General features: G+C 37.2%; 1 protein-coding gene across 1 annotated transcript in view; it reads right to left on the minus strand.

The window, feature by feature from the left end:
- Positions 1 to 24,379, minus strand: part of LOC110153967 (rho GTPase-activating protein 26) — a 228,014-nt gene that overhangs the window by 72,298 nt on the left and 131,337 nt on the right. Inside the window, exons 8-16 of the mRNA XM_020917897.2 lie at positions 23,600 to 23,729; positions 22,187 to 22,287; positions 22,018 to 22,112; positions 17,630 to 17,708; positions 15,363 to 15,399; positions 14,699 to 14,764; positions 10,645 to 10,719; positions 10,480 to 10,564; positions 6,378 to 6,436 (exon numbers count right to left, since the gene is read on the minus strand). Of these exons, the coding sequence (XP_020773556.2) occupies positions 6,378 to 6,436; positions 10,480 to 10,564; positions 10,645 to 10,719; positions 14,699 to 14,764; positions 15,363 to 15,399; positions 17,630 to 17,708; positions 22,018 to 22,112; positions 22,187 to 22,287; positions 23,600 to 23,729 (727 nt within the window). The remainder of the gene's footprint in view (positions 1 to 6,377; positions 6,437 to 10,479; positions 10,565 to 10,644; positions 10,720 to 14,698; positions 14,765 to 15,362; positions 15,400 to 17,629; positions 17,709 to 22,017; positions 22,113 to 22,186; positions 22,288 to 23,599; positions 23,730 to 24,379) is intronic.

Here is a 24,379-nt window from a genome sequence, read left to right on the forward strand (position 1 = left end):
TCATCTTTTTTGCAATTATTTTATTGACTATTTTGTTCCAATATTACTGGTTCAGTTAATGTCCAAATAGGCGACTTATGGATCCTTTTAGTGCTGCTTCAGTTACTGTTTTTCGTTGTTCAAAACTTGAGTAATACTAATCGTTCAGAGACACGATCACTCAGTCAACAATAAAATATCCTCATTCATGTTCAGTAATGTTCAGCTCCACCTTTATTTTGTGATTTTACGAATAGCGTCTATTGATTTGGGTCGCATAGGTTTGTGACTTTTAAAATATGGGTCCTCAGAAAACATTTTTGGGAAACACTGATTTAAGCCACTTTTTTTTCACTGGCTTTTTTAAAAATTTTTTTTATTAATTTGTCAAATTTAAGGGATTGGATACCCAGCACATCCACAATAAGACAGACTTAACTAAACACACATACAAAAAAAAATAATAATAATAATAATAAGAAGAAGAATAAATAAATAAATAAATAAAGTCAATAATAATAATAATAATAATAATTATTATTATTATTATTATTATTATTATTATTATTATTATTATTATTATATATTATTATTATATATTATAAATATATAATAATTAATTATTATTATTATTATTATATTATTATTATTATTATAACAATAATAATACAAAAAAAACAAAACTTATTTTTCACTGGCTTTTAAAAAGTAAGACTCACATTTCTTATTGTTGAGTATCTTATTGTTTTCTATTGCTTTCTAGTTGTTTTGTGTTTGTATTGTGTTGTACTGCGATCATCCTTGTTTATTCTATGTTTATGTATAGCACTTTAGCCAGCTGTAAAGTTTTTAAAGTGTTTTATGAATAAAGTTGGTATGGTATTGTATGGTGTTCCTCATTGAAATATCTTATCTCCCGTTAGAAACAAATCTAAAACCCAAAGTTTTAACTGCCAAAGGGACAAATATGCTGAGAGAAGTGCTGTAACTGAAGCATTATCTATGTTTCCTTCTTCTTTCGTTATCAACACTTAAATTAAATTAAGTACATTGTTATGACCCTCACCCTATCCTGGGCGTTATCCATGATCCTTCCTATTCTTGTTTCCTGAGAATGTTAAACTGCTTTTTTTCCACTAATGACTAATGTTTAATTGTTTGAAGTTACGTCCATCAACTATTTTCTGATGAACTGTGAGGCAACCGCTACTGTAATTTCGAGTTCTGCAAAGGAATAGCAGTCATAGTACAAACACCGTCTGAAGACATGCTATAAATATTTGACTTAGTATCACTGTCCTACTTCGCACAGTTACAGGAGGGAGGACCCAGGGGTGGAGTGACTGAAAAAAAGTTCACGTGAGGATACTGGCCCCGTTTCACCCCACGCTTAAACAGAACACACGTACTGATGTTACAACAATGCACTTAGAGCAGGCACCGCCCACGCACAGGCTCTATGGAAACTGTGGTGTATAAACAGTAATAAAACGCTGATCTCAAAGTCATTTAGGATTTTATGTCTTTACGGCTCCTCTGCTTTGGTTAATCCATTTGTGCACATCAGCTCTCATAACAGACGTTTCCTACTAACACGCCAGTGACATTTCCTTCCTCTTCTGAGAGCTAATATCTGGTAAATTTCGTAATGATGTCGTGTGAGACGGAGAGGGGCTTAGGTGGTGATGAAAGGGCCCATGTTACGCCATGTTCCGTTGTATGTTATAATGTTGTTTAATCATCACAAACAGACCTCCAGTTGTGTTTTGTTTCATTCATACATGTTTAAAACGCTAATTACTGAAGGTGAGTTCTTCTCTCAGACAGAAAACACTCTGTTCCACCTTGTGATGTCACGTGGTAATACAAAAAGTGCTCCTCTGCGTTTTTAAACTCCATACGCCTTCACTAGAATCATTTGGATGATTTCAGCTCTGGAATTGCCAATCTAAATAAACTAAATAAAAAGTAAAAGGTAGCTGTTAAGTTGAAAATTGCTGCTTCATGACATCACAAGGTGGAACAGAGTAATGAAAATCAAAATCAAACATGTGTGATTAAACAAGAACAGAAACAGAACGTTTCAGAATGTTTTTTGAGGAAGTAACAACATTATGACACTGCTAAATAGTGGCGGAGTGAGCAATCTGGGGGCCCTAGGTGAACTTGAGTTTGGGGCCCTAACTATAATGCATCTTTTTTTTTTTTTTTTTTATATCTGTATGTATTTATTTATCCCCATTATTCTTGAGACATGCACATTAGGTTAACATAAGTGTACTCTCAGTCAGAGGCACAAAGTTTTGGACCAGTCTCCCATTATCAATAAGAAAGACTCCAACACTGGACACTTTCAAATCCCACTTGAAACAGCGGCTAAAGGAAAACTAGACTTGTAGGCATTTTTAGTTTAGAACTGTCACTTGTTATTGTTGTTTTTTTCTCAGTTAAATACGTGGTGTTACCTGCCTGGGGACTACAGATGTAAATTAGCCTTCTAGCTCTAATCTGGCATATTTACACTGCAGTGTTGTAGATGTTCATTAATATGCACTGTCCCTATTAAATAAATTAAATTAATAAATAACCAGAAGTGAAAGTAGTTTTATTTTTTTGCTAGTATAATTACATTTTTGTTTACATCCATTACATAGTATTATTGTTATTATTTTCTTATGATTATTGTTTAAAAGTAAACTACTCTCATTTAATGTCATATTGAGAGAAAATCAAAATTGCTCTGAGTTGCCGTGAGGGTAATTGGTTGGGGGTCCCTCCAGGTTTGGGGGCCCTAGGCAGCCACCTACTTTTGCCTAATGGTAGCACCGCCTCTGATGCTAAAAGCTCAAAAGAATCCATTTTGTGTAATACAGGACTTTTAATACTTTTGTTTGGTAACAATAATGTAAGGGTTGGATTTCTGAAGATCTGAACCAGGTGGAGATGGTCAAGATAAGAAAAACTCAAAAACAGAAGTAAACAACGACTAAGTGACGTACACAGAGGTCAGTGTTTCCCATAAATTTGGTTAAGATATTGGTGGCATGGTTGTCATCATCAAAAACATACCTGGAGTTGTGTTTTGTTTCGTTCATGCAGTACATGTTTAACACACAGACCCTGCATATTTAGGCTGAGCTTTCTCTTAAATGGAAAACACTCCACCTTGTGATGTCATGTGGTAATACAGGAAATGCTTCATTGTGTTTTTAAACTCATTTGGATCATTTCAACCATGGAATTGCCAATCTATACTGAACAAAAAAAAAGAACAGAAGGAGCTGTTAACTTGAAAACTGCCACTACATGACATCACAAGGTGGAACAGAGCATTTTGAGCTAAGGAAATGTAGATAAAGTATTAATAAAAGATTACTCAAACATGTGCAAATGAAATAAACCACAACTCCAGGTATGTTTTTGATTTTTGCATAATTTAATCCCATTACATTTTGGAAAATAAATGTCATAAACTGCCTATATTTTAATCATTTTTGATGATAATACAATGAGCAGCAATGTCTAATTTTGTTGTTTTTTTAGACTACAGGGGAGAAGTCAGAAACTCTGGTAGTAATACAATCCAACTTGTGAATGGTGTATATTCACATCAAACGTAGAGAGAAAGAAAATATATATATCTGCATTTTCTAACAGCTCAATGTGATCTGATCTACATGGTTAGCAAGTTTGTACCCCATTATATTCTATGGGACATGTTTTGAATTTGCAGAGGACTTCAAACAACCACAATGGGGATGGGAAATTGGATTTACTAATAAGCTCTGTGCACAACTTCCTGTCCAATTGTAGGCCTATATCCAGGGCAGTAGACAAGGAGGGACAAAGGGGTCTGTTGTCCCGGGCCTCAGGGTCTTAAGGAGCCACAACTGGAACCTATGCCTATTAATTTATGTTGGAAGGGGGCCCACGTGAGGCTTCTTGCCTAGGGACCCCAAATTTCTGTCAATGAGCCAACCGATATCTAGGGTTTTGTGCAAAAAAAATGACAAATATTTAAAGGACAGAGAGACTAAATGTGCAGGGTTTGTGTGTTAAACATGTGAGCTCCAGTTTCTTTCTTTTTTTTTTTTTTTTTTTTTTTGATGATGAAGATGAAGAAACAGCATTATATCATAGATCACAAAATAGCACAATGTGGGCCCTTTTACCACTCCAGCTACTACACAAATGAACTGCCAAAGAATGACTATGGTTGACTTCTTCACTTTCTTAACAACTCTGTGCAAACAAACAGGCGTCTGTAGTTGTGTACATGTGTTACTTTACATTATCCTCCTGTGTCTCTCTGAGAGCGAGAGCCATGATCCAGAGAGGAGAATATGATGTGGACACAGCAGGTCAGTAATGTGTCACACTTGACAGGAGCAGCACAGTCAGGGGTGAGTCTCTCTCCGAACAGAGCCAAAAGGAGCAGAAGGAAACCAGGGACCCCCAGGAGAGCCCGGTCCACAGCAGGTGAACTGTGTACTAACACTACAAAAGGAAGTCTCTGCAGAGAGGAAATGTGCTAATGGATTAATGTGCAACAAAGTGTTTTCAGTTGAGTGCTTACATCTGTGCTATTGTCCATTCACTTCACTTTAGTAGTAACTAAATAAAAAAATAAAAAGTTAAGTATAAAACACGATCCATTAACAGCTTTGTTTAAGTGCAAGTCAGAGTAAAGTTATTGAAACAGCTGAAAGCAGCCGAGCATCTTTTGAAGGAATCTGGAATTGCAAACTGTTTAAGCGTCTTGTAAACAAATGTTTTGACAGAACACATACAATCCTATTTGCACGCACAACTTTGAAGGTGTTTGCAGTTTGAAGCGGCTAATCAAATGCATGCTTTAGATTTTTGCCTTGGGAGTGACTCAAAAACCTTTTCACTTTCCCTTTAGATGAAATATTAAAAGTGAAGTTTCTTTTGTCCAGATTGTATTTTAGATTACACAGTACTCATACTCCAGTAATGTTATTCATTCATATCATTCATTCAAACCCCACTATATCTGTGCTAGTTGGTGTCAATTTTAAAGAAACTTTTGTCTTGGGCATCGAACAATCAAATAAAAGGGGATGACGCATGGTTCTGGCAAAAGCTGTGAAGCTTTCATAGCCCCAACCACAAAGGCTCAGCAGTGCTCCGTTCTTCATGTGAGTTTCACTCCACAAGAACAGAGCTCCAACAGCAGCTCAGCAGCTCAGCGTGCAGTCAGAGCCAGGCGTTACAAATAATGAGAAGGTTCAACCAGTGCCGACGCCCCGCACACAGGCACATTTACGCACAGAGCGAAGGGCACCAAGTGCTAGCAGGGTCACCACCAAAAAATCTGACTCGTGAATCCTCACAAAACTATCCATCCAAAGTGCATGGAGAGAAGCGAGAAGCCGGTGCCAGTGCGAACAGAATCCCCAAAAACTCTTTCTCTGTCTCTCCCTCTTCCTCCCTTACTTTGTCTCTCCCACTATCTCTCTCCCTCGGTGTCTGGACCTCCACACATACCAGCAGATAGAGTCTTTGCTCTGTGTTTGCAATGTTCAGTTCAATGTTCAGTCTGCAGTCACTGCACAAATTTATGTTTATAATATTTTTTTTATTTATTATAACCTTTTTTAATAATTCATTATTTAAAATTTCATGTTTGATGTTATTGTTTTAGAAATAAAGTGACTTGCACTGATAAATTCTGAATTATTGTTCATCCCAGGCGGGGCAGGGCGAGTTGGTGTGGTGCGCACCACAAAGCATTTGTGCTTAGGGCTCCCAAATGGCTAGCAACAGCCCTGGGTTCAACAATTGTGGATCAGAATTTTGGAGATATCTTTCAAAAACAGTATAATAGCTATAGAGTTATATAGGCCTCTGCCATCCACCTCATTTATGGGCCTGCCACAAAAACACATGTTGAAGTGTGATCTATTGTAATCAGTAATACTGAAATCAAACCATAAAGCAGAATTGTCCCCAAAAAGTATTCTACATCTACAAAATTGTAAAAAAAAAAAAAAAAAAAAAAAAAAAAAAAAGAACTGCCATACAGAACAGAAGTTCATAATATAAACCTCTACTGCTCAAATCTCATTGTAGTACAGAAAAATGGCACAAAATTTCCACTAGCACAAAGAAAAAGAGGAAAACCTCCATGGGCCTATGAATGGACTACCTCTCTATATTTGATGCCTACTCATTTTAATATGAGACACTTTTACAGTAAGGTGCGTGCGTTCTCGGTTTCGTGTGGGAACTTCCACCACAGACCTGCCCTATTTGAACAGAAACTTCTTGTCCTCTTTGATATTACAGATTTACCAAAGCACGAGCTACAGGCTGCACATTCATCCACAAAGCACCCACAGATCACCCAGAGTGACACAAAAACTGGAACTTACTGGCAGCTTTGATAAAGCTCCTCTGATACTGGTAAGTCATCAGTGGAGCTGGCAGCATTCTGTAAACACAAACAGAAACAGCAATCAATGACTAAGCATAAGGAAAACTGAACATTTAAATTGTGTTTTCGCATTTGCATTATAACTTCTATCTATCATTGTATGTACCTCAATATAGCATTTGTTTATGAAAGAATGAACAGTTGCTTTGAATCAAATCATTGTGTAAATATGCATTATTATTTAAGCTGTTTTCTGATCAATGTTATAATGTTGTTTCCTCATCAAAAACATACTCTATTTTTTTGGACTATAAGTTACACTTTTTTCATGGTTTGGGTGTTTCCTGTTACTTATACTCTAGTGCTATTTATATATTAAAATGTTCACACTGACAGCCGTGAGAGAGCGCTCAAGGCTTGTGTGTCAGTGTCTGCTGCTCCTATTACTTCTGTACCACTGTCACTTCATTCTACTGCACGTCTCCTGCAGAAAGAGCCTCTGTCCTGCTGCAAGTAGTGAAACTGTAATCCAGCAGCAGAAAGAAAGTTTGGAGTGAAAGAGAAACTTGTGAGGAACTGGCGGAAAGTGAGGATGAAGAACACAGCTTCACGGTAAGCGGAGGGTGCACCATGCAACTTTCCTGGAAGTCAGTAGATGGATGGACAAAGCCTGGACTTCAGTGACAACCGCATCCAGTCGAGATTCAGAAAGGCCGGAATAATTACCTCTGTCAAGGAGGTTAGTTTGTCTGTTTGTTTGTTTGTCTGTTAGCAACATATCTGATGAAATTTTCAGAATGATTTCTGGATCCGGAAAATCCAAAATCCTGGTCCATGAATTTGATCAGGGATGGACAATGGGAAAAGGCTGATCCCTGATCCAGAAATGATTTTCTGTTCTTGGAACTGGAACTGATGCTGAGTCTGATGACAGCTACACAGAAGAGGAAGCGCCGCTCTGTTTACCTCCGGAGGTCACGGAGTTGCTCAGAAGTGACACCGAGGATGAAGAATTCAAAGGATTTAGTGATTTGGAAAGAGATGAAGAGTTTGGTAAACTTGTTCTGTTGTTTATGCTACAGTTATCTGACTAAGTGTTCATATGTCGGTTCCTGGTCTCTGATTTAAAAAAATGTATTTCCCCCAAAAAGTGCGACTTATAGTCTGGTGCAACTGATATGTTTTTTCTTCTTTATTACACATTTTATGGCTGACTTACTCCGGAGCGACTTACGGTACCTGGAGTTGTGTTTCGCTTCATTCACACGTTTAACACACAAACTCTGCATATTTAGACTGAGCTCTTTTCTTAAACAGAATTGCCAGACTCTACAACAAATGTTTTGTAAAAAGTAGCTGTCAACTTGTAAACTACCGCTTCACGACATCAGAAGGTCGAACAGAATATTTTAAGCTTTGGAGATGCAGACAGACTAAAAGGGTTGCTCAAACATGTGTGAATGAATCAAAACACAACTCCATTTTTAGTTACAGTCTAAATGTCTAATTACTAGAAAATCACACTGCGAGAGCTCTGCGTTAAATTTTTCTTCCTAGTACTGAGCAGTTCAAAGCAAAATTGAGTAAAGTAACTATATTCTGAATACCACCAAATGAAAGAGTAACTGTACCGGAATACAGGTACTCAAAATTAGTATTCAGAGCAGGTATTTGTGATGTATTATTTAGTTACTTTCCAATACTGACCGTGGTCTGATCTTTTCTCTATCCGTTTGAATGCTAGCACGCACAGCTGGACATGACTTTATCCCAGTGCTTAGTTGGGTTTTTATGGCTCCCGCTGGTTTTCAATGACCTCAAAGCTAATCCTCCCTGCACAATGTGTGGCAATGAATCCTTCCATTAACCTTACACTGACTGTCTGTTAAACATCCATTTTGGTTTGTGTATTTGCATAAAGGAACGCTCAGTTGCTCATACTATACTCTTTTATACGTCTTTATGTAGCTATAGTTTAGTTCACATATGTTACATCAACACGCAGCATGGGCACCCCGGCTTTGAGAGCCTACCCACAATGCTTTTCAGCTCCACTTAATAGGTCTACTTCTGTTCCGTTACAATGAAACCAAGCCTGAGTTGAAGTACTTTATAATCACGCTGAAGAGGTGCACAAGTGGGTAGATGTATGTATGGCTTGCGTTATAAAACAGGGAATCTTGCCTTTTGTAACTGAAAGATAAAAATAACATATACAGTTGGATACAAAAAAAAAAAAAACATCCAGGAAATGGAGAATAATTTTAAAATGGTCTATAGCAGGACAATGAAAAGTCAAATTGTTCATCGAAGTTAAGATGCCCATAAATTTCCGCCCCGACCTGTAGCTTGGAGACCCTTGGAGGGATTCCTGAATTACTGTATTTCTCGGACTATAAGGTGCACCAGAATAATGTTGAATTCTCTCATCTATTTCCATACATAAGACACACCGGATTATAAGACACATTAAACGAAAGAGACTGATCCCTTAGCCCAGGCGTCCACGATCCATTAGCAGATCGTGGTGTAAATCGCTCGGCATTGCCTCCCTGTTTTGGTGAATGTGCATTATGAATGTGAATGTGGGTGGAGAATTTAAGTTTTTTTTTTTTTATTTCCTAGGAGTAGGACTCAAATATACATTGAGTAATAATGTGCTAAATGCAGCTTTGCCCACATTTGTTTACGTTTTACAGAAACAAAACTTAAAACCACATGGATAATTTGCGTAAACTATAAGCACTGAAAAAAAAACAGCTTGCTCCTTGTGCGCTGATGCGGTTCAGCTTCTGTCGGATTCCGCGAGGTTCCTGACTACAGTAGCCGAAATGCTCCGACAATCCATCAAGAGGTGCGGCGCTGTGCAGAAGTAATACATAAGGTGCACCGGATTATAAGGCGCACTGTCGATTGTTGAGAGAATTAAAGGGTTTCAAGTGCGCCTTATAGTCTAAAAAAATACAGTACATATATTGTGATGAACTAAAACTGGATTTTACTATTGTAAAACTGTCATTTCTGTGCTTAAAGGGACAGTTCAGAATTTTGAACATAGGGCCTCATTTCCTAGTGAGCCAGAGTGATGGAGACGTGTGGAGACACTTTTTAAAATATTCCATCCAGTCCTTGTATTTACAAAGGTCACTGGTGCTAGACTAGCGCATGTCAATGGCCATAGTTAGACTGTCACTAAGAACATTTTTACCCACTCCACAAAACACCCGAAGCAAATCTTTTATTACACCAGACTGTCGATGTAAATGTCTTGTATTGATAGAATAATGTTTGAAATAAAACTAACCTTGCATCGCACGAATCATTGCATGTTGAGGGACTATTTTCTCATATATCAGTCCGCAAGCTTTCTATCAGGAAGACCAACAACTCGCTGCTGCTGCTCAGACATAAATCCTTCAAATGTAAGGTTGGTTTTACTTCTACAATTATTCTGTCGACACAGACATTTACATCAACAGTCTGGTGTAATAACAGATTTGCTTCGGGTGTTTTGTGGAGTGGGTAAAAAATGTTCTTAGTGACAGTCTAACTATGGCCATTGACATGCACTAGCCTAGCACTAGCGACCGCTGCAAATAAAAGGCTGGATGGAATTTTAAAAAAGTGTCTCCACATGTCTCCAACACTCTGGCTCACAAGGAAATGAGGCCCTATGTCCAAAATTCCGAACTGTCTCTTCAACTTTGTGCACTAATAAATGGACAATGGCTTATGTTGTATAGGCATCTATCTGTACCTCATCTAAGACTCACTGCAGCTTTCATATACTGAATACTCAACTTCTCGTGACCGCTAAAATGAGAAGGTCTAGTATCCGTGGTCTAGTCTAAAGAACTGAGCCAGCATGATCTTTATAAAATAAAATAAAAAAACTGCTCCATGGAGCTACTGTGATAACAAACTGTCAGACAAAGCAATAACATTTCCATAGAGACTGGCAGACCCTTCACTAGAAAGGTTGTACAATGCAGCAAATTATAATAAATGGTGGATTTTGTACGGATATGAAATGGAATGAATGTGCTCAATTCAAGTCCTGGATAAACACAGTGATATGTCATTTCTTTGCTCATTCATACCTGAGATAGAACTTGATTGCACTTGTGATGGTCTTGATCTCCCACTCTGTGCTGTCCAGTTCAACGTCAGCACATGTTTTGGGATCTACAAGACAGAGCAAAACAAAAACTTTACACATTTACCCTGAAAAAAGGCCCACATTTTTGAAAAATCTTGAAAATTACCCATCGCTAAGCTCAGTAGTTTTTGGACTTTGGAACTCACGCCAACGATTCTGTACAAGCCTTGTTCATCAATACCTGAAAAAAAAAAAAAAAACATGGATAAATGAGTGTTGAATCTCTAATGAATTGCATTGTTTAGTTTTCACATATAAGTAGATTCCCTGTATATATTTGAATGACTAACGGAGCTAACAAACACAGAGGTACTTGAAAGCACTTAAGTGACATAAAATGGACTGATCGATGAGCGGGCTGAAAGCTCACGGCACCGTTACAAATATAATTATCAGGAATAACGCCACTCCTCCAAGAGTGTTGTTTTGCTCTACATAACACAAAACATAACAGTATCAATTAACCAGGAACAACGCACAACAAACGAGTACAGGTAATTGAGCAGGAAAAAAGTCGAGTGAAATATTGCTAATTTGTATGGTGTTACTTTTGTCTCATTAATATTCACAAATACGCAAATGGTGATCTATAATTAGTCATTGGTTTGTACATGTGTTTTGATATACACAAATGCAACTTTAATATTTGTAACTTGTAGGGATGTAGCAATAACCGAAATATCGTGATTTCGTATCGTCAAAGTTATCACAATAATATCGTGGGCCATAACAATATATCGAATTACAAGACTCTTTGCTTAAATTAAGAGTTATGATGCAACGATAGCCAAAATAAAGACAGAGGGAACTACATAGACCATGATCCTTTGCATTTTAGTGTAGACTATGTGAAGAAATAACAGTTCTAAGCACTTTTAAGTCTTAGTTCTTTGGATTCAGTCTTTTCAAGGAGGAAAAAGTCGCATATTCGAGAGATTTGGATATTGTTTCCCTAATCGTAAGTTTTCCCACGATATCACAATAAATATCGTACCGTGAGGTTCATACCGTGACGATATCATATCGTGAGACGTGAATATCGTTACACCCCTAGTAACTTGTATTTTAGTATTTACTAGGGGTGTAAGGATATCCAAGTCTCACGATACGATATCGTCACGGTATGAACCCCACAGTATGATAATTACTGCGATATCGTGGGAAAGCTCACGATTAGGGATGTAACAATATCCAAATCTCTCAATACGATATTTATTGCGATATTTTGTGGAGGCGAACAAAACTGAATATGCTCCTTTTTCCTCTTAAAATGCCTTGACAAGACTTCCAAAGAACTAAGACTTTAAAGTTCTTAGAGCTGTTATTTCTTCATGTAGTCTGCACTGAAATGGAGCAAAAGATCATGGTCTATGTAGTTCCCTCTGTCTTTTTTTTAGCTATTGCTGCATCATAACTCTTAAATTTACTTGTAATTCGATATATTGTGATGGTCCATGATATTATTGTGAGAACTTTTACGATACAATATCACGATATTTCGGTTATTGTTACATCCCTCGTATTTACAAATAGATTTGTAGTTGTAAATATATATTTTTTCATTTGCAATTTGCTGGTATGACATAATTTTGAGACACTCATTTTGAGAAATCCACAAACTCAAACAGATCCACAAATAGCCGACATGTCCTTGTAAATACCAAAATACAAGTTAGAAACATTAAAGTTGCATTTGTGGATATCAAAACACTTGTACAAACCAATGACTATTTTTAGATCACCATCTGTGTATCTGTGAGTATTAATGAGACATAAATTAGAAACTTCAGAGACAAAGTAGACGAAAATCACTTGGAAAATAAGGTTAGTCTGTTCCCTCGGCTGTGGAAAATAGATTGATAATGAGTATAATGATACTTTCAGATCAAGATAAAAAAAAAAGTTAGAAGAAAATCTGGTTTGGGCTGCAACATAAAATTAAACTGTAGTTATTATAAAGCTTAAAGGCGCCCAGTGAAACTTTTCTGGTGGGGGCCGTCATCTGCTTTTTTCCGTGGAGATTTTGTTGTCTTACTTGGAGTGTTTGTATTGGAGGTGTGTATCTCCATGGCAACAAGCAGGTGATGCAAACAGGTGAGATCGAGTGTTTAGAGAGGCAACGCCGCTCACATACCAAACGTCTCAGCAAACGTCTCATTTTGAGTTTGGCGTCTTAAAAATATGTCCGGCTTTATGTAGTAAAACTCACCAGTGCAATTTATTTCTATTGCCGGGTTTCAGATGACATCTCTGACAGATTTTTGATGTTTTGTTGTGGTTTACGCTTTTTGCATTTCATTAAAACAGACTTAAAACAGAAAATCCCTTAAAAATATGTGTCTCGGAAATATACTTTTCTTGACAGTGTGAGACCTGCTGAAATGGAGGAGATTTTATGTTTTTATCACATTTAATTTGAGTTTCTGTTCCAACTTTGAGCAAACCAAATGCAAAAAAAGTGGCTAGAAAAATTAAGAAATCAACTGAACTACTTCAAATCAGCTAAATTCTTTTTACAAAATCACTACATTTCATCCTTTAATTGTTCTAAAAAAATATCAGCAAAATACTTTTAAGTACATGTTTAAAAATGTACTTTATTTAAGAAGATTTTTAGTTGTGGCTTATGATTTTTTTGCATTTCCCTAAAACAGATTTAACTTTTTTTTTTGCCTTCTTTTTTCCCTTCTTTTTCTTCGTTGGGTTGATGAGCGGCCTCAAATTTTTCTCCGTAAAGTCATCCATGTCAGCAGCACCGTTCATCACCTGGAGGAAGCTCTGAAAATCCCTTAAAATTATGTGTTTCTGAAATGTGCTGGACCTCATGTTCCTCAACATTCCTCTAATGTTCGGGAAGTTTAAAGTTATCCTGCCTCTTGCATCTGCCCATCACAAATTCTTTGGCTTTGGACATAACTTTTGTCTTCTCTGCTGGTTTTATGTCCTTACTTTGCGATGTTGATGGTTGAGATTCTGAGAGATTTGGGTCTGACTGAAGGCCCCTCGTGCTTGCTAGTTTGTGTTTTTGTGCTCAGGTTGGGCTTGACCTGCGTCTTTTTAGTCTGTTTGGTCTCCTCTGCGGGAATAGTGCAGGGAGGACGATATTTTTGTAGCCAGGCTGGTGCCACCTAGTGCCTCCACTCGATTTCATATCTCTCCAGCAACTAGGTCCGGAATCAGAATACACTAAACCGCGCACCGGCCAATCAGCGAAGAGCTGTGAAGCCATGACGTCAAACTCAAGCGCCTGTCTGGGTCCCTTTTGTGGTACAACACAACAGTAAACAAAGGGGTCAAGATGGATGTAGAAGAAACCATACATTCTGTCTTGGCAACGATTCCCGAGATCGAGGATTTAAAGCCGGAACAAAGAGAATGTTTGGTGAATTTTATCAAGGGGAAAGATATTATTGCCCTTCTTCCTACGGGATTTGGTGCATTACATATGTCACAACCAATGCTGTGAGGTCAGACAGTTTCCACAAAGTGAAACCAGCTGATGAATCAGGCTAATACTTTTGGAAGATGTGCCCTAATGTTTAAAATAAGATCATATGTTCACAGTCCATGTTGGTTGGGGATTCAAAAAATATCACCTGTTACTCTGCTGGTTTCTATTTGTTTCAGTTTTAATATCAACACATTTTGAAGCTCTATCACTTTCTTATACCCAATATATTTTAATTGTAATTTTGCATATCTTAAAAACAATTATTATTATGTTTTTATCTCACAGATGTTCCACCAGATGTATTTATTTGTAATCTCTATCACTTTAAACAGAAAAAATACTGAGTGAAATAGTGATATAAGAAGCTCTGCTCTCACTGCCTGAGTACTATGCCTTTTTACGTCAGTTTGATTTCTACTTTGGTTGTTCACAATAATAGACTTTTATAGTAGTGGCTGCAGCTGACCGCACTAAATCAACTGTATAGAAATAAAGTGCACCGGCCTTTTCTTCTCTATATATAAAGCAGAAATATTTTTTAAACTCTAAACTCATAATAGTACGTTTGCTGATAGGTTTTTGATATTACAGGATCTGGGAAATTGCACTGACCGCTGACATTTTATACTGTGTACTATAACACACACGGAACTTGTATGTGTTTTTTTTCTGATAGAATACAAGAATACAACTACAGGAAGAGTGGTACCTCTCGTCTCCACAGCATAGATAAACTTCTTCATCACATTGAAGCCAATCACGTCCAGATGGGCCACTGCAGGACAGAAGACACTTACAATATGTCTCATTGCACCTACTAACAGTAAGAAGAGGTAGAAGTACAATACTTAAGTACAAATTTTATGTATCTGTGCTTTACTTAAGAGCATTTTACAGAGGATACTTTTTCCTGTTACTTCACTACATTTGAGAGCATGTATCTGTACTTTCTACTTCACTACATTTTAGCTCTGGACCGACAGGTAAAAAGTACTGTGCTGAAATGGCGGAGTTTTATGTTTTTATCACATTTAATTTGAGTTTCCGTCCCAACTTTAAGCAAACCAAATGCACAAAAGTGGCTAGAAAAATTAAGAAATCAATCAAATCACTACATTTCATTCTTTAATTGTTCAAAAAAAAAAAATCTCTGTAAAATACTCTTAAAGTACCTGTTTAAAAATGTACTTTACTTAAGAAGATGTTTTTATTGTTATGTGATACTTTTACTTTTACTTGAGTGACTTTTAACCATTGTATCTGTACTTTTGCTTAAGTAACAAAATTGAGTACTTCATCCACCACTGACAGTAAGTACATGACAAGTTTTATACTTTATATTATACAAGACAAGATTTAAAGATGGTACTTACTGCCCTCTGTATGGTTGTCTTTGTTTAGATTGTAAACCTGTGAAACATAAACAAGAACGTAAAGACTTATATACTGCATTTTTATTTTAAACATATACAGAGCTTATTATACACAGGTGAGAGACCGAAATGCATGAAGTTGAAGTTACTACTAAAAAGCTGGTGAATTCTGACACTTGTATTGTATAGGACTGTTTTGGAGCTTTACCCTGCACATTGGATATAGACCAAGTCAACATGTAGCATAGTTGAGTAGTAGTGATAAAAATAATCTCAATTTAAAGAGCATATGATGGGTAAGAACACTCATTTCCTTAAATTCTAGATTTGAAATTTGACCAAAAATCATGCCTAGTGTTTTTGCATTGGTAAAGTCAATTGTTTTACTTCCCGGTTGGACACGAGCAGCTGATATGATATGCAGGTAATCCTATAACAGTTACCTAGCAACCATAATGCAACAGTGACCAAAATTATGCAAAATTAACACTTATAATTACAGTAATAATAACAAAGGTGGGACCAAGTCGTTGTTTTACAAGTCTCAAGTCTTTGACCTCAAGTCCAACTCAAGTCCCAAGTCAAAGACAGGCAAGTCCAAGTCGAGTCTCGAGTCACTAACCCATAAGTCCAAGTCTGCAGCTTATATACATTTTAAATTAAACTGTACTTAAAAAGTCACAGTATATTTATATATGAGTATTTATATAAGAGTTGTAGAAATGTAAATTTTTCCTTTTTAAATGTCTTGACAAGACCTTAGTGTGAATCATTACCGTCAGACGAATTAAGATTTAAGAGCATTTATTTAACAGTTATTTTGTCATGTAGTTTGCACTGAAATGGAAGGATCATGTTCTATGTAGTTCCCTCTGTTTTACTGTTGTTCTGTATATTACTGTGTATTGTACTGTATATTACTGTGTTGTACTGTATATTACTGTGTTGTACTGTATATTACTGTGTTGTACTGTATATTACTGTGTTGTACTGTATATTACTGTATTGCTTAGGTGGGACCAAGTCGTTGTTTTGCCAGTCTCAAGTAAGTCTCAAGTCAAATCCCAAGACAAGTCCAAGTCGAGTCTAGAGTCACTGGCCTATAAGTCCAAGTCAAATCCAAGTTGTCTGCTTTGAGCTTCAAGTCATTTCAAGTCTTTAAAATACGAAATATAGGTTAGATTTCTGCCGTTTATATACATTTTAAATTAAACTGTCCTTAAAAAGTCATGATATATTTATATATGAGTATTTATATAAAAATGTTTAATAACAGTTATTTTGTCATGTAGTCTGCACTGAAATGGAAGGATCATGTTCTATGTAGTTCACTCTGTTTTACTGCTTTGTACTGCATTGTACTGCATTGTACTGTATTGTACTGCTTTGTACTGCATTGTACTGCATTGTACTGCATTGTACTGTATTGTACTGCATTGTACTGTATTGTACTCTACATTACTGTAGTACATTTGACGATACCATCTCACAGTACTTCAGTTACATCCAAAGTAACAAACAGAAGTGGGAGGGACATGTTTCAGTTTGTTCCTGTAAAATTCAACATCGCATTTATCAACTGTAAAAAAAACATTTTTTTCTAAAAACATATATATATATATTTTTTTTTTGTAGAAGCATCAAGTCTTCTCAAGACACAGGCCTCAAGTCAGAATCAAGTCCCAAGTCATTGACCTTCAAGTCTAAGTCGAGTCTCAAGTTTGTTTTATCAAGTCCTATCAAGTCTCAAGTCCTAAAAATAGTGACTCAAGTCTGACTCAAGTCCAAGTCACGACTTGCAAGTCCCCACTTCTGAATAACACATTTATTTTGTTAAATGAAGCTGTCAGAAAAAATATCTTTCTTACATTTTCAGTGTTGGTGACATAGACAGAGGATTCTTTTTTTTTGTACTTTAGTTCTCACTTTTTTATCCACAAACTGCAGCTGAACAGAAATAAAACTGTGATAAATACTGACCACAGGTACAATCCAACCAAACCAAAAATCAGAGAACATGAAAACGTGTCATTTGCACCAGCTGTTAAATTTTTATTGCTTATCACTTCCCTTTGTTGCTAGGGTGTTTTCAAATTCAGTTTTATTAGCTTACACCAGCCGGTTAGTCTCGTCTCTCTTTTCTCTCTCTCTCTCCTCTTTCTCTTTCTTGTTCCATCTCTCTCTCCCATCTCCACCCCTCCTCCTCTCCCCTCCCTCTCTCCTTCTCTCTTTATGAAGTGGACAAACGCGTCGTCATGGTAACTCACCGGCTCCCGTCCGTCCATGGCCTCCATCCACAGCCTGCGGTCCTCCTCCGACAGCGCCTGCATGGTTATTACCCCGGGCCTTCAACACAAGCACACGCGCGCTAATGCAATCATCAAATGTCAAGACAAACATGACAGAAAATAGATCCTCGCGCGTCTCCATGGGAAAATCTACAGCTTTTTCTGACAGGTCAAATCTAATAAGACAGGGAAATTATGTTGCAGCAGTGGACAGGGACTTTCATATGAATTTTCTTCTTTGAAAATGGAATGCAAAATTGACTCTTGTGAGCTTTAAAATGTTGTTACCTCATCAAAAACAGACCTGGAGTGGTGTTTTGTTTCATTCACACGATGCGATGTCATCAAGTGGTAGTTTTCAAGTTAACAGCTACATTTTACTTTTTTTTTAAGTAGAGATCCGCAATTACAGAGCTGAATTGATCCAAATGATTCTAGTGAAGGTGTGTGGAGTTTAAAAACACAGTGGAGCTTCCTGTATTACCACATTGTTACAAACCAGTGCTAGGGGCAAAGGAAAGTAACACAAACAAGATGTGTAAGTAAATGTAAGTAACTACAATAATACCAAAATGGAGGTTTTACCATAGTCTGTATAAAAAAAGTGGATTAAGTGATCGTGACGTCACCCACATCGTTCAGCGCCGCTCAAATGAAGCTCGCGATGCTCACGGTTACAGGAGCGAATCTGAAGCCAGACTCTATGTTATGAAAATGATTTTTTTGGATAGACAAAATAGCGAGAAAAAAAAAAAAAAATCAGTATCATGTAGAGCAGGGGTGTCAAACTCATTTTGGATCCAACCTACTTTGATCCCAAAGGGGCCGGAACAGAAAACTCATGGCATATAAACCCCAAAAATATCAATAAGTTCAAATATTTGTGCAGAGAAACACAAATCTATTACAGAAATCTTTTTTAATTGATGAACTCTTTCTTTTACAAAATATTATAATATTATGAACAACCTGAAACTTTAAGAAAAATGTAATTTCAACACAATGTTTTAACATGAACTTGTATGCAAATAGGAATAAGTCAATTTTTCTTGGAAAATCCTGCACTCTGCTCCATTTTTCTCATTTGTGACATTTTGCTGATGAGGGTGTCAAGGTCAACAGTCAAAACAATCGTCCTTTAAGAGCGTTTGGAAAGAGGCAAGTCTTCATTTGTGCTGCTCTGATGGGAGGGGCCACATACAGAGACGCTGGAGACGCTGCTATGCTAAGCGCTGCAGAAAATTACCAATATTTTAATAGAAAATATAATAAAAATATTTTATTAGAAAACCAACTGAGGGCCAGATTAAAGGTCTTGGAGGGCCGGATCTGGCCTCCGGGCTGTATGTTTGACACCCCTGATGTAGAGCGTGTTAATACCAACATTTTAAGACCAAAATGACGAAGCTCACAGCAGCAGTTACAGAGAGAGGAGCCACAAGATCCCAGTGTAAGTCAACCGGAGTCAGAGTCAGAAGGAGCATATCCACTCATCTATATGGTCTATGGGTTTTACATAAAATTAATAAATCTGAATTTTCAATACAACTAAACAATATTCTAAATGGATAAGGCTAAATTAAAAAAAATACAAATGCACAAAGGCCGAGTCGCACTGGCAATACAAAGTTAAGTGGCTAATGACTTCTAGTGTCTCAAACATGAATTACACAAGGAGATACAAGCGACACATCTAATGACACTGAAATCCAGCCGCCCGGAGGAACTGACACACGAGACTTTTATTGGACGAGGGGCCGGCGGATCAGGAAGGGGATAGGAGGAGCGGGACGTCAATCCTCCAACCGCGGCACAACGGACATCGGAGCCAGCTCAACAGTGATGGCACCGCACCCCAACAACCAGGTGCCAGGTACCACACAGCACATGCAAATTCACAAGGCACAAGCGGTGACACAAACGGGGAGCACTGGGAAAGGCGGAGCCAGGTCGCGAGCTGTAACACACATGACATCACAAGGTGCAACAGAGTATTTTCTGTTTGAGACAAAAACTCATTTGAAATATGTGTGAATGAAACAAAAACATCTCCAGGTATGAAGGTCTAGAAGGGGGAAACATCATAATAACAGATCAGAAAATAGTGTAATATGGGGCCTTTAAAGGAGCACAGTGTCACTTTTCTGCTGTCATCTGTCGTCTGCTTGTTTCCATGGAAATGTAATTGTTTTGCCTAGAATACTCCACAGTACAACTTTAAATTTGTTCAATTAAAGGTGCTTTTATTGCTAAAAAAATAGAACACAGTGAGAAACAGCCATTCTTTCTGGGAGAGGATTCGCCTCTCCACAGAGCTGATTTTTCTCTCAGTGTTCCACCTTATGATGTCATGTGGTAATACAGGAAGCGCTCCACTGTGTTTTTAAACTCCGCACACCTTCACTAGAATCATTTGACTCAATTCAGCCCTGGAATTGCCAGTCTCTACCGAACAAAAGGTAAAGGTAGCATTTAACTTGAAAAATACCACTTCATGACGTCACAAGACAAAACAAAGCATCTTGAGCTTTGGAGATGCAGACAGACTAATAATAAAGTGTTACTCAAACATGTGTGAATGAAACAAAACACAACTCCAAGTATGTTTTTAATGAGGTAACAACATTTTAAAGCTCACAAACTTTAAAATGTTGCTCTGTTTAAGGTAAAAATCATACTCTATTTGTATATAAAAATGTTCATAGCTTAAGTATCAGCCCATATCTCGTAATTTTGATCTTAAAATGTTCATATTAACTCATCCAACATGATCCGGGCGTTTTTATGTTGTGCATAAATAATTTCTTAATCCTAATATGGAACTTGGCTCTAACTCCACTTCTCTAACTGCTAGTCTCTGTGAGCTTCACTTGACTGGAGCCGAACGCGATGGTTGACGTCACGCTCCCTTACTCCACTTAGTCACCTGCTTGTCTCCGTGGTTGCCTGAAATGTTCCACAGTAAGGCATTAATCATATTCATTTTCCATTTGTCCAATTACATGTTTTATTGCTAAACAGGGCTGAAGAATTTGAGAAAAAATATCTACGAGCGAGTTTTCTGACCATCACTGTGATTGGACGGGCAATAATTGGATTCTGTTATACAAAAACTGAAATCTAAACTGACAAACTAATACAGGGTTTGGCAGTTTTTATTTACGCAGAATAAGAAAAGGGAGATTTTGTTGTACGTGGAGGAAATAATGGTACTTTCAACATCTTTGCAATTTCTTAATTTTATCCATTCAAACTGCATTTTTTTAATAGATTGTGATGAATCATCTTGCAGCCCGATTGCTAAAAATATAACACCTTGACTTTTATTGGAGTGGGCTCAACTTGCCACGTATCAGACTTGTAACTCGTGCTGGTGGCGTCATGTGCTTGTTTCCACGGCGATTGATGAGTTGAAAGTCATCCTGCGGAACCTTCAGTTTTATCGCCGCCTATTACATTTTTATTGCTTCATGAATCACTAAGGTCTTTTCAGAATCATAAGTTTAAAGTCACACTGTGGAACCTGTGATTTCATCGCCAACCGTTTGGATTTTTATTGTTTATTTAATCGTTTCCGTTTGTTGCTATGGTGTTTTCTAAATCATACCTATAAAAGTCATAGTGTGGAACCTCCAATTTCATAACCAACTGTTACATTTTTATCACTTATTTTATCACTTTTGTTTGTTGCTATGGTGTTTTGAAATCCATACTTAAAAGTCATACTGTGGAACCTTCAATTTCATCACCGACTGTTGCATTTTTATCGCTTATTTAATCACTTTTGTTTGTTGCGTTGGCGTTTAAAGTCATACTCTGGAATCTTCTAGCTGAAGCGGCTGCAAACCCTTCACCGGAAAACTAACCCTAAACTCCTCGGGTGTATTGGTTGAATATTAATCTGATTGTTGTTGGGATTGTTTGCGTCAGATGCCCTTCCTCAAGCAGTCTTCTTAACTTTTCTTGTTTTACTGTAATTATTCAGGGCTTCAAGTGCAACAGAGCACAACAAACATGTCTCTTATTGTTTATCTGTTAGGTTGATCTAAGTCCGAGTCTGGCTCAGACCCAGAATAGCTCCGTGTCTGTTGATGATGTCCCTTTTGTCTATCACAAAACATTCAAATGTATGGAGCGAATGAGAGCAGGTAAGAAGAGTGGACAGAGAGAGAGAGAGAGAGAGGAAGGAGGGAAAGAGGGTAGACAAGATATGGAAGGAGGAGTAGAGTCTGTTAGTGCCGTTCATGAGCAGAAAAACAGCTCAGCAACGCCCTCATGTGCCTGAAATATTACTACAACACCACTGAAAACGTTCTGATAATGGAACGTATGAGAGATCGGCACAAAAATAAAGAATAAACACTCACCGGTCAACAGCCTCCACGTCAAAACAAAACCTCTTTTCAATGGAGTCGCTTTTCCTTCGAGTGCAAGATTTGAGAATAAAGCTTTCCTCCTCTCCCTAAAAATATAGATTAAACATTAAACATATCAGAAATTAAGCAAAGTAAGATTATATAAGGATTCAACTTTTACCATTTTTCCTCCTGATTTAGGGTCAAAAAGAACCATCGTGATCCTCTTGGGCTCCCTGTGATATGTGCAGTAGTACTTCACCCAGGTAGATACAAACGAACCTGCAAGAGCAAAGAAGAACTCTATTTCCATTTATTGTAATAACAGAGAATTATAATGTTAACAGCAATAGTTTTTAAAAATGAATGTTTCAAAAATAAGATGTTCTGAAATCTTATTTTTATGGTAAGTTAAAATATGACAACAATCACGAGAACACCTGAGAGATTTGGTAGCACTGAAAAAAAGACACCTTTAAGCCAGGTTTGCGATTTTTGTCCCTTTCTGAGCCAATTTTTCACTTGTTTTTGGGATCAGGTTGAGTTTTGGCTTAATTGCACGTCGTACTTCGTGTAGTATACATGGGGTAACAAGAACCGATGAACGTTTCGCACTGTTGAAGTAGTTCGTACAGTGTGAGAACATGAATCGTGAGCAGTGAACTTTTAAACCTTGCGATTTGGTCGTACAGTTTGAGTTGAGTTTGGGGCTGAGCGAAAAACGATCGAAAATATCGCACAGTGTATGTCTGGCATTAGGGTTTGTAGTCAGACACACGTGGCTGTCATCAAGGCAGTGCTGAGTGATGTCACCAAGCACTAGAAACTGCAGAGGTGATTTAGATGTCTCTTATCACAAAGTTGCAAATTTGCACTAAAATTACAAACACAAAAAAATCTAGGTAATACGAAAACACCATATGCCCGTTACTCTCTTCCTGTCTTCTCATATACAGTGTTGGAAAGTAACTGAATACATGCAACGAGAATACATGTTCAGAATACAAATTTTGAGTAACTGTATTCAAGTAGCGTTTGTTTACAATCACTCTTTCATTTGGTTACTATTTACTTTGCTCAAATCAAATTAATACATTGCAGTACTACACAATTTAGGCTTCAAACTTTACATTACAAGTAAGAAAAATATAAAACACTGTTCTTGCAGTGAGGCATGTGCGACTATCCTTCTCCTGTTATAGGAAATGTATCAGAAGCAGTGAAACAAATATAAAACAGTTTTTAATGCTATCTTGCATCCTTACTCTGTAATTTAAATGCAACTTGATGTAAAAGTAGTAGTAGTAGTAGTAGTAGTAGTAGTAGTAATGTAAAGTATTCAAGAATGCAGTACTCTGATTGGGCCATGTATTAAAATATGTTACAAAATACATTTTAATTCAAGTATTCAGTATTCTGTAAATAAATAACATTGTGGCAAAGGAGAAATTCAAATTGTTAACTGGATTAAGTTTATTTGGTCAAATACGTTTTGCAGCTCATCCAAGCTGCTTCTTCACTTCTGGGCTGGACAAATAAAGCCAAAGTTCAATGCATTCCTCCCATCACTGGTCATATACAGGGCATGACGTACGTTTCTCCTGTACAAAGAGGTATCCCTCCATGATGTGCTGGCTCACGCTCTTGTGCTCATGGGGGTTCTCCTTCATCTTCTTCATCAGACTCTCCACCTCCGAGCGCGTGCTCTCAAATCGGTTCCTCGTCTGGACAAAGCAAACAGGAATGCAGTTTTATGTACATGTCTGCATTTATTATTTAGAAAGTTAAAATACAAGTGTTAAATTAATTTAAAATGTGTAAATATTAAATGCTAAATTTAATCTTTTTCATATATTTTGGCTGTAAAGACAAAGTTTAACATCAACATAACTTCACAGGTATAAATGTATAAACCTATATACATTTAAGAAGCACTTTTATACTTAACTGTATGCAAGATTTTGATGTTAAATTTCAGAAACTTGACCTATCTGTGTCCTGAGACATGAAATAAACATGTTCAAATTAAATGTAGCTTAATAATAGCAATTGTAATGCTGTTTTATTCTTAATCACAAAAAACTGGACATGATTCAATACTGAAATCCAGTTGGTTTAAACCATAGACTGTATATATATGGACATAGTTAACCCACTACCCGCGTTCCAAATAGAAATGTGTTCATGGAGGCGCTTCTGGCTCTTTCAACTCTGTTTCCACACAACTTTACAATTGTTGACTTTGAGAGATTGTCATCCCTCTCTCTGTACCTAAAGCAGCAAACTTGGTAATTATGTATTAACGTGTTCATTTTGTCCGTTAATAAATTCCTACTCCTAAAATGGAACTGGCTTCACATTTTCTCCTCGATGA

The sequence above is a fragment of the Boleophthalmus pectinirostris genome, unplaced genomic scaffold, assembly GCF_026225935.1.
Source record: "Boleophthalmus pectinirostris isolate CB_2022bp ecotype Guang Dong unplaced genomic scaffold, ASM2622593v1 HiC_scaffold_12, whole genome shotgun sequence".
Classification (NCBI taxonomy): Eukaryota; Metazoa; Chordata; class Actinopteri; order Gobiiformes; family Gobiidae; genus Boleophthalmus; species Boleophthalmus pectinirostris.